Genomic DNA, 13,483 nt, shown 5'->3' with positions numbered 1-13,483 from the left:
TAACTTTGAAACTTGACCAGACCCGAGTATTACCGGGTAGCCCAATACCCGGCCAGGACCGAATATCTGGCCGGGTACCCATGCATCCCTAGTTCTAACCATTGTATTTTGAATTGTGACAGATAAAATAATGTAAAACAAAAGTTCCACTTCAAAAGAAAGGTTTTTTCAAATTAAACAAACATTTATTAAGGGCTTTTACATATGTGCTTGTATACTTTCCAATGTTTTTTCTTTTGTTGGTGTTGTAGCTCCTCTTTTTCATACTTATACACATTGAACTAAATATTATCTGACTCTAATGTAGGTCTATTTGTAGCCTAATTTAAGCATTAGGCCTAATACCTAAACTAACGTAAGGCTTGCCTGAAACACTACTTTCCTGAAATCCTTGGCAATTTTTACATTGGTTTTGTCTACAACTCAAGATCAAAAATGTTCTAGAAGTCTTCATCAAACAATTGCATAAATATAAATAACAAATATTATTTAACTTTATCAAGATGTGATAAGAGAGCCTAAGTTAATTTTTTTTGTAATTAAGGCTAAAGTGAAGATGTACTGTGGAATAACCTACCCTAGGCCCAAGTCCATAAAAATTTCTCATGAAATCAATTCTAAATCACTTATGATTTAAACTATCTTATTGTTATGTCATTGGAGTTATGAAAAAAAAAGTTTTTAAATTAACAAATTACCATGTTTATTTGTTTGTTTTTTAATTTTGCACAAATTTACTCGAGGGCTATTTGTGCAAATCAACATGTATATTACTCATTCAACATAAACACCATTGTTCACCTAACAAAAATATAAGATACATAGATTTGTAACTAAGTGACGATATATACTGAGTATTACCAAAAAAAAAAGTGTGATCAAAGGACAAAAACTTCCTTTTATATATATATATTAGATTTTGTATATTGAGTATTAACAAAAAAAAGTGTGTGATCAAAGGACAGAAACTTCCTTTTATATATATATATTAGATTTTTAGTTTTGACCTATGTAGGTAGCTTGTTTTGAAAAGAAGTTAAGATTAATTGAAATATCTCACATGAATATGTCTATACAAGACATGTTTAGGTACCTCTTTTGTTCACTATATGGAAATCAAGAAAATTTTAACTCATAATATTTTTCTACAATTTTATAATTTTACAAGATGAACGCAAGTTGCAATTTAAGCTTGTTTAAACATATAAAGCATATAAAACAAACTTACACAGATGTTAATAGCTGACAAATACTGAGACTGAACAATTGCAGGGTGGTTACATTATGCAAACATCTACCCGATATCAGCTACTATACTTTGTTATTTCCACCTACAATTATTATTCTACATGTCAACCCAGCCATACCATATCAATCTCTAACAGTCATACTTTCACTAGTTTCAATCCCAAGTCATTACCCAAATTCAACATGGTTGTACTGAATACATTAATTCCCAATAACTTAGCATATAAGTTTGTGTTAGTTCTATATACTTATTATATCATTTTTATTTTACCTACTACAACAATGATTCTGGTGTGTTTTGAGAAAAAAGTTTCAGGAAAAATTTAACCTGAAAATTCCTCGTGTAAGTTAACATGCATGAAATTTTAAGACAAACAAATTTATACTTAACAAGGAAAACAAATATCTCTAACCTGTCTAGGGGTTCTCTTTTGAAGTGGTGGAGGAACAGGATCTCCCCGAGTTTGAGACCTAGTACGCCTTCTCTGTGACTCTGTTCCTTCATCAGAGTGTCCCAACTCTTTAAGTAGAGCTTCTCCTGAATGACAGTTTAAAACAAAAGTTTTAGAAATAACGTATTTCGAAATAAATTATTATTTTTAACACTTGAGTTTTGAAACATTTCCTAATATTCCCATTCTTTTCTTAAAGTGAAAATACATAACTAAAATAAAAAAACTTGGGAACAAACTTTTTACACAGTCTAGTTCCTACATGAAAAGAATTATAAAATTTGATTTAGTATACTTATAATTTTGTCACTTGTGAAATGTTAAAAATTTTGTGAAACATAGTTTCAAAAAAACAAAAATATTTCCTAGTCTTAAACTTACATATTTATTATTACTATTAAATTATAAAGTTCCATTTTATATATCCAATCAGTTTTAACTTTTTGATTTCATCAGCATATTTCTTACTATACTTTTTTGACAATTAAAGCAATCAACCTCCAGCTATAAATCATACAAAAATGGTATAGTTAACAAAGATTTACTGGTACAAAATGAATGGTCTCACATTTCAATATGATGCCACTGTTACCTCTGTCAGGCATGGCAGGCTGACATTTCACCAACCATATTTTAGTTTATGTCAAATTATATCTAACAATTATAGTTGGTTTTCAATAAATAGATTTTTGTATTTTTTGTGCTCCTTAAACAAATAGTCTTAACAATATATTTGATATAAAAGGATTTGTGCATTTCAAATAGATTGCCTATAGTGTACTGTACTTGCTAAATGTCAATATCTTTATGTGATATTTTACTGTAGAAGAAGGTTCTTGTACTTCAGAAGTAGATATAACACCAAATTTATAATGAATAAAAAATCATTATCAGAAAGCACAAAAAAATTCAAAACCTCAAAGTAATTGGGAAGTATTTCAATATTTTGTGTTAAAATTTTACCCCTGACCACATCCATCTCACCACTTTCAAATGTGTAAAGAAGTTACACCCAGAACTATTGGAATTTAGATCCCATAGTGTTAAAGGTCAGCATCTTTTCTTTCTTATAATTATTGGCTTTTAGAATTTATCCCTTTTCAAAGCTGAGAAGCAGTCCAAGTTCTCCAGGTATCTCTAGACAATGCAGTAAACGTTAGTTGAATCAATAAATTCACAGTTGGAGAAATAAAAATATAGAAACATAAAGTAAATGTTAAGCTAACTGAAAACTCTGAAATCTGATTGGGAGAAATAAATACAAGCTTAAAAGTGTGAAGTTACAGTTCAGACACTTAAGACATAACTAAAATGAAAATTTGAACCCAGGTCTGGATTGATGGGATCATATGCTATACTCCATCAAAGTCCAGAACTCATCCAGTCTAGATTTACAAACATTTGTCTTTACTCTCCCACCAAGTGGGCAAGGATAATTCCACTTACCCATGGAATTAAAGAGAGGAGGTGGAACACTGTTCCACCATGGGCTAAAGATGGGACCTCATCATGTTCAGATTTATGGAGATAGTGGATCCCCTGCATGAACAACATAAGACCTGACAGTGTTCTTAAGAGGGTCCAAGCACCCCCCACCAGATAGCTAAGCATCAAATATGGACTGGTTTTATGAGTATGCTCCTGCTCCTACTGACATCTGGGAAAAAACTTCCAGGGACCCAGGTAAGAGGGTCCCCAACTTTGCCCCCTTCCCCGAGAATGGAGAAAACTCAACACTCCAAAGGTAAATCTTCTGTCTACCACCCCAGTGACTGAGAACTGGGTGTGATAAGGACTCCCAAGCTCCACTAGTAGAAGTAAGGGGGGAACATAAGCATTGAGGAGTCCTGAGGAACAGGTCTTCAGAGACACTGCAACAGGTGAACCACTTTCCCTATTTTTTAAAAGCACACTCAATATGTGGAAGCTGTTACACCAGATTGATGGTTTGATGTCTCTATAAGCATATAAAAGAGTATTTGAATGTTAGAGACAAACATGTTTCCAGTGTTATACGGCCCGGCATGGCCTGGTGGTTAGGGCGCTTGACTAACAATCTGCAGGTTGTGGGTTCGATTACCCATCACATCAAACATGCTCACGCTTTCAGCTGTGGGGGGCATTACAATGTAATGGTCAATCCCACTATTTGTTGGTAAAAGAGTAGCCCAAGAGTTGACAGTGGGTGGTGATGACTAGCTGCCTTCCCTCTAGTCTTACACTGCTAAAATAGGGACGGCTAATGCAGATAGCCATTGTGTAGCTTTGCGTGAAATTCAAAACAACCAACCAGTGTTATACACCATGCACTTACAATCTGTGGTCAAGTGGTGACTAAAGAACAGTTCAAAATCAATGACAGAACCAGTAATGAAAAAGAACTGAGGATTAAATAGATTAATAATAAATAGAAACAAGTCTGAAATAAATAAGATGGCTAGTGTAACTACACTACTACTGGAAATTTAACATACCTTCTTTAGCAGTCTTGGCCATAGTACTAAGTCTCTTCATGGCTGCTTTGCTACTGTCTCTCACAGCTCTAGCTCCTGCTTTTGTTTCTTCAAAATCTTCCTGTCCAAGGTAATCTTTGGCCATCTAAAAATGTTATTTTTAAATGCACCAAGTTAAAAAATTCAAGCAATTTATGCAACTGAAACTCATTTGAATATACACTACAAATATATAAAAATGGAACTTTTGAAAATTCATCACATCAGAGTAAATTTCATATTAAAAAAATATTCATTTCCAGTTTTTAATTTTTACTTATTTGTCTTTACTCTTCCAAAAAGGTATCTGCTATAATAATTTGTATTTCTGATGATTATTTAAAAACCATAATAAAACAAGTGTAATTTTATGAATTAAAAATTGACAAATGCATTACACTCTATCAGTAATAACTGGATGGTTAGCCTCAAAATTAATAAAATGGAAAAGCATATTGAAGAAGTTAACATTTTCTTACCTGAATGTATTTTTGATAGATACTCACCACTACTCACAGTTTAGCTATCTTCCCTGTGTGTCTGCCTTATAGATTTGCATGCCACTAGCCTTCAGGCAACTTTCACCTATTCTCTAATGATTTCTCATGAATTGCACTACAGCATAATGACATTATTATGTAGCAAAAGCCCTTCACCAATAAGAGGATGACACACCTCCTTGTGCACTAACTCCCTCTATACATTTGCACTTGTGAATCTTCATTCTTTTATAAGACAAGTAAGAAATGAACACCAGAATTGGGGAGGATTGGTGGGAATGTGTGTGTGAGAGGTAAGTATCCATCAGAAATATATTTTCAAGTAAGGAAAAATGTTAACTTCCAAGACAATACCACACCTCTGCAAACAGTTAAGCTAGAATCACACATTGTGGTGGTGGAGGGAGGAAGAGGAAAATGAGTCCCAAGCATTGCAAGGATAAGTAAAATAAGAACATGGCTGCCCAAAACTTGCACACAAGAAGTTAGAGAGCCAATGTGTATAGTGTGGTTGGGGCACATTTAGAACATACTTTGTGCTCACCTCAACTCTACCATCAGACTATTAGGCCATCACCATCTGCTGGAGAAAGGCACAGTATTCATTCCATAGTGTGTGGAATGGTGTGTGTGTGTGTATGCACACCTCGACTCAACTAAATATACATCAGCTGCAGGAGGAAGGTATGGTTTTTTTTTAGTTTGTGCTCACCTCAACTCAGCTGAACAGTTGATGTCTACAAGAGTAGGGCACACGTGTATAGAGTGTGCTCACCTCAACTGCTGAAGAGACATGACCACAGGAAGAGAGAACAGTACATGGTATACGGTGCATGTTCACCTTGACTCTTCTGGATAATTGCAGGCTGCAAGAAGAAGGCATAGTATCACAGTGTGTGTTCTCACTTCAACTCAACTGTACAGACTCAGGCCACAGAAGGAGGGCACTAGTGGCATGTTATAAGTATAGCTATATGACGGGTGTTCTGCACTATACTGACAGTGTCACCACTACCCCCACTTCTTACCAATTGGCACCCCCTTGTTCTAGCCCCAATGCTTAGGTCCCAATTGGTGAGGTTTCACTATGGTTCACCACTGCAGCAGCTAGGAACTGGTAAGTGGCAAGGGTCTCCCGCGCTCCACTTGATGAGAAAAGTGGAGAGGAATTTTTGATGGGGAGACCCAGAGAAAATGCCTGCATCCCAATTGGTCCTTCAGCAAGAAAGTTATTTTGAAAAGCTAGCAAACATGAGTCAAGGAAGTGGGCAGAACACTCCTTGGTGCTGGCTTTTTGCCTGATAGTCCATTAAATACGTACGGTCTGGACTGTACAATAATCAGACATATAAATATACCACAAGGTTACCTCAAGTGGTCTTGCAGAACACCACATCTTACAGTGGGCATATATGGATCCAGGGCAGATGGTACGAGTACTTTCCTTTATCCTGGCTCGATGCAAAATTTTGGGAAATAAGCATACATTTGGAGGCACCACCAGCCTCTTGGCAGGATTATATAAGTGAATGTTATAAAAAATAAAAGGTAATCAGCACTCTAGAAATGGTGAAGGTAGACAGTAACCTTCAGGAGACAAGACAGGCAGATGATGAAGGTCTAAAGAGTGAAAGAGAATGAGTGGTGACAAATCTGATGGGAAGAATGAGGAACAAACTGAGAGCATCAACCTCTAATGAGTAAACTAAACATATAATTAGTCAGACTCAACCTGTAAGAGTAGAAGGAGAAATGTCCCTGGAAGAAGAGAAATTCCAGGTAATGAATAGTCAGTGACTGGAGCCAAGAAAGTGTGAGGTACAAGATATGTATCAACAAATGGCACAAACAAGGCACAACAGTCTGTCCAGGTTCAATCAATCATAGAGGTGAGAATAGATGGAAGGGAAGTAGGAGAGATAGCCAACAGTAGGACAGTCAGGAAGATGGAGACAACAGATGTACCAATAGTAAAGGACATGTCACTTACACTGGTAGATGCACAAAGTGGAAGGGCAACAGGAATGAGAAAGAAAAAAGATTACACAATAAGAGAGTCCAGTTCTATGAAAGAGGTACCACACAATCCCAAACTTGAGGTAGAAGGGACAAAATCCCTTGACAGAACTATGACATGTGAGGTTGTAGCAAGAAAGAGGGTATAGTGGCAGGAACATATGTGGTTGGGTTGTCAGGCAGTGTAGAAGAGAGAATCAAGGTTGATCTGACCAAAGGGGTGCAATCAATAGGACATGATGTGTTGCAAATCAAGGCCAGAACTTGAGTTAAAAGATGGAGAGGTAGGTGTGCATAAAGGAAAAGTGAGACCAGTTCTGGATTAAAGCATAGACAGCCAGAACCAATGGATGGGAAACACATGATCAAAAGAGTGGAAGCTTAGAACTTAGAGGGGTAGCAATGTATCAATGAGTGGGATCCCTGAGAGAGAGAGAGAACACACCCAATGGAAAACCTGGGGGTGAAGAGACCATTCTATGGGCAAAACTTGGTCCAGTCAAGAGAGGTGGTCTGCAACCATGTTTGTAGTGCCCAAGGCATGGTAGGCTATAATATGAACCTTTGAGATTTGGCCCATTAATGATGGTCCAGGGTTTGAAAGCAAAAGTTACTGGATCAGTTACCCTCTTGGCAGTTGATAAAGGATACAAGAATAGAATTGTCAGAATGGATCATAACGGAATGATCCACAAGGATGGGTAAGGAATGGGAGCATCTCTGGTGGCTGCCAGAAGTTTGAGTGCCTTGATATAGAGAGAAGACCTGTCCTTGGTCCAGCACCCAATACAGATCCTCAAAATGAGGAGAGGACATGTGAAACCTTGAGTTCAAAGGTTCCAATGAGTGGTTCCACTAGTCACTCAAGGACTATTGGAGGAGGTGCATATGGGCATGACTTAAATGGATAAGCAGTTCAAGTGAAGTTATGGTCCTCAAAAGTGAAAAAACCTTCTCACAGAATAAGTAGGATAGGCACAAATCCTGGTGACTAGAAATTCCATAGCTTACAGGTGGGCAGGAAAAGGCAGAACACAGAACAAAGAGTTGAAAAACACTCTCAGGTGAACAAGATATTGAGTGGGTATGAAGAAAATTTTGAAAGTGTTGAAAAACACCATCTTCTTGAGATGTTACAGATAGATTGGATCAGATGGAGAAGGAAATAACAGGATTACGGATAAGATGGAGAAGGGAAGAGAATTAGAGAGAGAGAAAGTCTGTAGGTAAAAAATAGAATAACCTCTCTGCATACAGAAAAGTGTGACCACAGGTACACAAACTGTGACAGACAGGTCCTCATTTAACTTAGTAGTCCCTGATAAGTCTGATGGCAAGTAGAAGAGGAAAGTCGGAAAGTGAGAATCAAAAGACAGGGGACTAGGTCGAGGCATAGTGATGGAGGTTGGGTTTGGAACAGTGTGGAAACTGGAGATGAAAGCAAGTAAATAGGGAAATGGTAAAAGTGGAATGTATTCCTTGATTTTTCATTTGTTTATGTTATCAATCTTAATTGAACAAAACAACCCAACTCTAAATCAACACCCTGGGGTACCAAGATATCTCTTCTAAGTCTTGCAACAGTATCCAGTCATGTGACCTCTTTGTTCTATACTGTTTATATGTATCTGTGTCAGTGTAAACTACTTGTACCTGATGATGACAAAACCTTGTCGAAATGTTGTACATTTGCTGTTATGTTAAACTTATATTAAATTTTTTCTTCTTTACCCATTCAAGCCATCTCCAAGCACAATTAAAATTCAGTTGGAATAACTGAAAACAGTAATAACAAGCAGAATTACTAATGTCAATTAGTTGATTATCTTTGTGAGTTGTGACACTAATCAGTTAAACTGAGCAACCTTGAATTAATCAAAAACAGTAATAATTTCAATTAGCTGATTATTTTTGTGACATAGATAAATTTAATCATAATTTTGATTAATTGATTATTTTGTGATCCTAATTGATGTAATCAATGCTCACAGATAATTGATTATACTGATTAATCACCTAGTTCTAACTAGTTATGACAACTGCAACCAAATATATATAAAAGAAACTAGCCACAAGCTTGCTGAATGCACACAAGAACACTTACATAGCATCTCAATTAAGAATCAAGATAAGCCTGAAGCTTGGCATTTCAACAAAGCTCAGCATTTTAAGAGTAAATGCCCTCTGATACCCCGACCTCCTCAAGTACTGGTCAAATAATTAGAATTGAAAAATAAATCATTTTTAAATTACGTTATAGAAGTCCTTTTGGTATTAATGCACAGATTTTTCACATCCTTGTACATGAAGCTTACTATATGATATTTTAAAAATAATAATACATACCTTAGTAGTTTCAACCACTGTGTTGTCTTTAGTCAGTTTGACTTTCTTTATTGTTGGTTCATCCACAGCATTAGTACTAATCATGTTTTCTCCTCCATGATCACTTTTCTTGTTTGAATCTTTTATGGCATTTTCACTATCCTGAGATGAAAAAAACAAACAGTGTGTGTGTGTATATATAACTCTAAACTGATAAAAAGACATATTCATGAGTAGTTTCATGTATAAAGGTTTTTTAATTTATGTATTTTATCAGTGTTACAATTTATCACCAACAACATTCCACCCACTACAAAACATTATTAAGTAGTTCTGCAGTAATGAAATATAAAACTGACCAAGTACTAGAAAGAACTACAGTACTAAGTATTAAATGTTATCATAATAAAACTTTAAAATAGTTACACAATAAGTAAATAATGAAAAAAGCTAAACAATTCCTAAACATTTTATACCAAGGCTAATTAAACAAAGTAAAGTGGGACCAAGGTTACATTCACAGTTTTGTAACATATTACCTGACATTTAACAATCGCACCGGTAGTATTGAATAATATATGTTAAAAATGCATAATAAACCCAAAGAAAAATATTACAAGTATTCACAAAAGTTACCAAACACTATTTTGATAAAAACTAACAAGTGCTAAAATCATTTACAAGATAAAAATGAAGCCATATGGCTTCAAAGCTTGAATGTTTGTGTGTGTACACTTACCTATGCATATAATATTCTACAAACAGTAATTAGTTATTATCCTTACAAAAGACAGATTAAAAACCATATCTATTCTCCTTCAAAAGTGAAAGAGTTGCATAAAATTTTTTCTATTCAATACCTTATATTCATCACCATCAGTTGATGACTTTTGATTTTAAAAATGTAAAATATACTCAATTCTACTTCAGGCTAAAGCTTAAAAGTGCATTCTGGAAATTTAAATTTCCAATGTTAAAGGGGAAATTCTGTAATTTCCATTGGTGCTATAAATGTGAAAAACTTAATGTCAGCTGTCTGCAATAGACAATACAAAAGAATATAAAGTAGTTAATAGTCATAATTCTGAGAACTTGTTACACTTTTAAAACATTTTCCCCTTTCAAACCAGAAGAATTCATGAAAGGGATCTTGCATATTTTTTACCAGCTATCGTAATTATTAAGTTTATTATTAAGCTTAATAAGTTTCCTTAGAAAGTGGGTTAGTTTGACCCACCTTGGAAGTATGAAACTATACTACTTGAATTTATTAGCAAAGAATAAAGTAACGACAAGGTGGAGAGGGGTTTCTCTGGTGGGTTTGACAAACTTATTGATATTTCAGTAAATCAAGAAGTTAGAAAGATCAAATTTTTTATTTTGTATTGTAATTTTGTATAGTTTGTGTTTCTAATTTCTTGGACATTTGAAAAGCCACATTATGGAAAAATAAATTGATAAGGAGAAAATTCAGAATGCAGAAACATAATTTGTGTAAAAGAAGAGAAGATTTACAATTTTGTTTAAGAATTTATTTTTGAAACTAAGAAATACACACATAAACAATAAAAAAAATCTGAATTATAAACTATACTTTGATGCCTAGTTTATTGACATACACTGATAATAAAGATGCTGAATTAAGTTTTGAATGAAATTATGTAAAAGTTTGTGACATGAACACTTTGACCCAGTCATATAGAATGATTTAAATGAAGAGAGGTTATAAAAGAAGACATTTATTACCGTCCTTGAGACTTATCAATGCAAAATGTTAATATATAAAATAGGTGTATACCACACTAACCCTTTCATGATCAGGCATTTTGTATTCCCAAGAAATCATGAATATTGGAAATATCAAAAATGTTGTAGTTAACTGACTTATTGTATATTTTATTGCAAAAAGGTGTTGCAAACCCTATATTATTGAAATTAGTGTGGAAAACTGGGCTGAGCAACTGGTGGAATAGATAATTGATTAATCATTGGGCTTATTAATTGGTTACATTCAATTAATCAATTATTCTTACAGAAGATTTGGATAATTGGAATAATTGAAAAAGTAATAAATGGAAACACTAAATTTGATTACTTTTGCAAGTCATGTCACTAATTGATTAAGCTGAATAACCTTATGTTAATCAAAAATAATAAATAGAAATCATAATGGGAATATTATGATTACTTGGATAGTTGGAATAATCAAAAAACAATATTAATTGACAATACTATTTTTAATTAGCTGATTATTTTTATGGCATTAATTGATTTAATCATAACTTCGATTAATGAACTATTTTATGTGGCACCATCTGATTCTCACAGCTAATCAATTACATCAATTAATTGCCCAGCTCTGAAACACAACCATACAATTCCTGGGAATAGAAACTAGTTGTATCAAGTAATGTTCCTTTAATAAGTAATAATTATCAAAGTATGCCATTCTGGTCCCTGTGAATTGAAATATCAAAGGGTTAATATTGGTAACACTATGTCAGCCACTGGTCATGCAATTTTCTTTTCTTTCATCAATAACTGTCTCAACAGAATCAATATTGGTCTAATTTCAATAATGCCAATACAAAATACAATATTTTTTCTTCCCAAAATTAATGTTATGATATATCCCAAGAGGGTGGATATAGTCTTGCAGACCTTCACAGTTTATATGCACACAACACAATAATATTTCAGTTTTTCTCATAACTTTTCCTAATTAATATCATTTAGTTCTAATTTGGTTATAAAGGTTAAAAGAAAGCTTCAAAATGTAATTAATTCTGACTAAGGTACTGTAAAAATTAAAAAAAAAAATTCTCAAACAAGGGCATTGAACTTAATGGTCAACATTAAAACATTGCATTTGTAGTTATAAAAGAATATTTGGTCTGACCTACCATCAAATGTAATAAATTAGATAACACTCACCAGATAAAATAACAGAAAAATTAATCAAGAGCATGTTAAAATATACCAATGTAGCAAATCAAAGCAGTATGGTTTGTGTGTGTGATTAAAAAAGAAAAGGACAGGCTACAGTTCTCCCCAACATTTCCAGATTTCGGAATACTTTAAAAAATTTCCTGTCTTTTTTTTTCTTACCTCCTTTTCCAGGTTCATAACCATTTTGCCTCTATATTAATTGGACGCTGTGGCTTAATGTTTCATTTATTTATTTATACAAATCATATACTGATGCTCATTGTGACACATTACAATACTTCATCATATCTACTTATACTTTGAAATCAGTTGTAGTTGCATTGCATACATACTTAGATAACAACAGTCATTCAGGAGAATCAAATAACCAAGTGTTTTTGAGTTATGCGTTTTTAGTTAATAGTTATACTTATAGGTAATAGTTTAATTTTATTTATAGTTATTATTACAGTTAACTACATATTTTAATTATTATTAAAGTTAACTGAGTGGTGACAACTTTAATAAGTAACATATGGGGGTAAGAAAAAATAACTTCTTTTTTAAAAGTAAAGCATTATTCTGTCTTTGGGAATATTTACAGACATCTTCAGTAAACATACTTTCAGTTTAGCTACATGACTATTTTCTGCATTTCTGGTGCATTCTATTCACATACACAAGGATTTTAGCAGACTGCTTGTACCCCAATGCAGGTCAATGTATGTCAGATAACTAAATAATTTTCATTGCTATTATGTTAGCATTTTACATGTTTTTTTAGTTATAACTTACAAGTTATAGTTATACTCATTATTAACTGATATGACTTGTGATCATTAACAGACATTTGCATTATAGCTTTAGTTAATTGAAAAAACACTGATAATCAAAGGGATTAAGTTTAGAAGGTAAACATTGCATATGATGTAGCAAGGTCTTCACATTTACATGTATAATATTAAATACTTTTGAAGTATCAGACTGACATGCAAGTAAATACACATATCTTTGTTGATAGAATTTTCTGTAACTAGTGAACTTGATTGGTTATTTAACTCATACTCAGGTTAGTTTAGTCTAACCAAAGGTTTTCACAAAAAGACTACTTATGAGTAACATTTTGATGCCATCTGTTGTCCCTTCAAATTGTAACACATAAGTCAACACTATCTTTATAAGCTCTATATATATATATATCATATATTTGAACAAAGTCTAACAAATAATTACAGTTACAAGTTGTATCAATAACATCATGAAATACAATGCTTAATCTAAAATATCTTACTATAATTTTCACATGAATATGAAAAGGTGCAATAAATGATATAGAATATACAATTAAACCATTAAAAAACAAAATACTTACATTCATTAAAAAATTCTTATGTAATTAAAAATAAATACAGTATTTTTCGGTGTATAAGACTCACTTTTTTACCCCAAAATTTGATGTCAAACTCTGCTTGCATCTGAAGGTATGAATAGTATATATGTATATATACGATATACACAAGCC

The 13,483-nt window shown here is 33.4% G+C and overlaps 1 protein-coding gene across 4 annotated transcripts in view; it reads right to left on the bottom strand.

Moving 5' to 3' along the window:
• Positions 1-13,483, bottom strand: part of LOC106457249 (serine/arginine-rich splicing factor 11-like) — a 38,658-nt gene that overhangs the window by 11,818 nt on the left and 13,357 nt on the right. For all 4 annotated transcript variants that reach the window (XM_013916641.2, XM_022383085.1, XM_013916642.2 and 1 more), the window contains exons 2-4: positions 9,055-9,195; positions 4,175-4,298; positions 1,662-1,786 (exon numbers count right to left, since the gene is read on the bottom strand). In XM_013916641.2, coding sequence (XP_013772095.1) covers positions 1,662-1,786; positions 4,175-4,298; positions 9,055-9,195 — 390 coding nt within the window. The remainder of the gene's footprint in view (positions 1-1,661; positions 1,787-4,174; positions 4,299-9,054; positions 9,196-13,483) is intronic.

This window comes from Limulus polyphemus, unplaced genomic scaffold (assembly GCF_000517525.1).
Source record: "Limulus polyphemus unplaced genomic scaffold, Limulus_polyphemus-2.1.2 Scaffold307, whole genome shotgun sequence".
In the NCBI taxonomy this organism is placed as follows: domain Eukaryota; kingdom Metazoa; phylum Arthropoda; class Merostomata; order Xiphosura; family Limulidae; genus Limulus; species Limulus polyphemus.
This window is presented reverse-complemented; position numbering and strand designations above follow the sequence as displayed.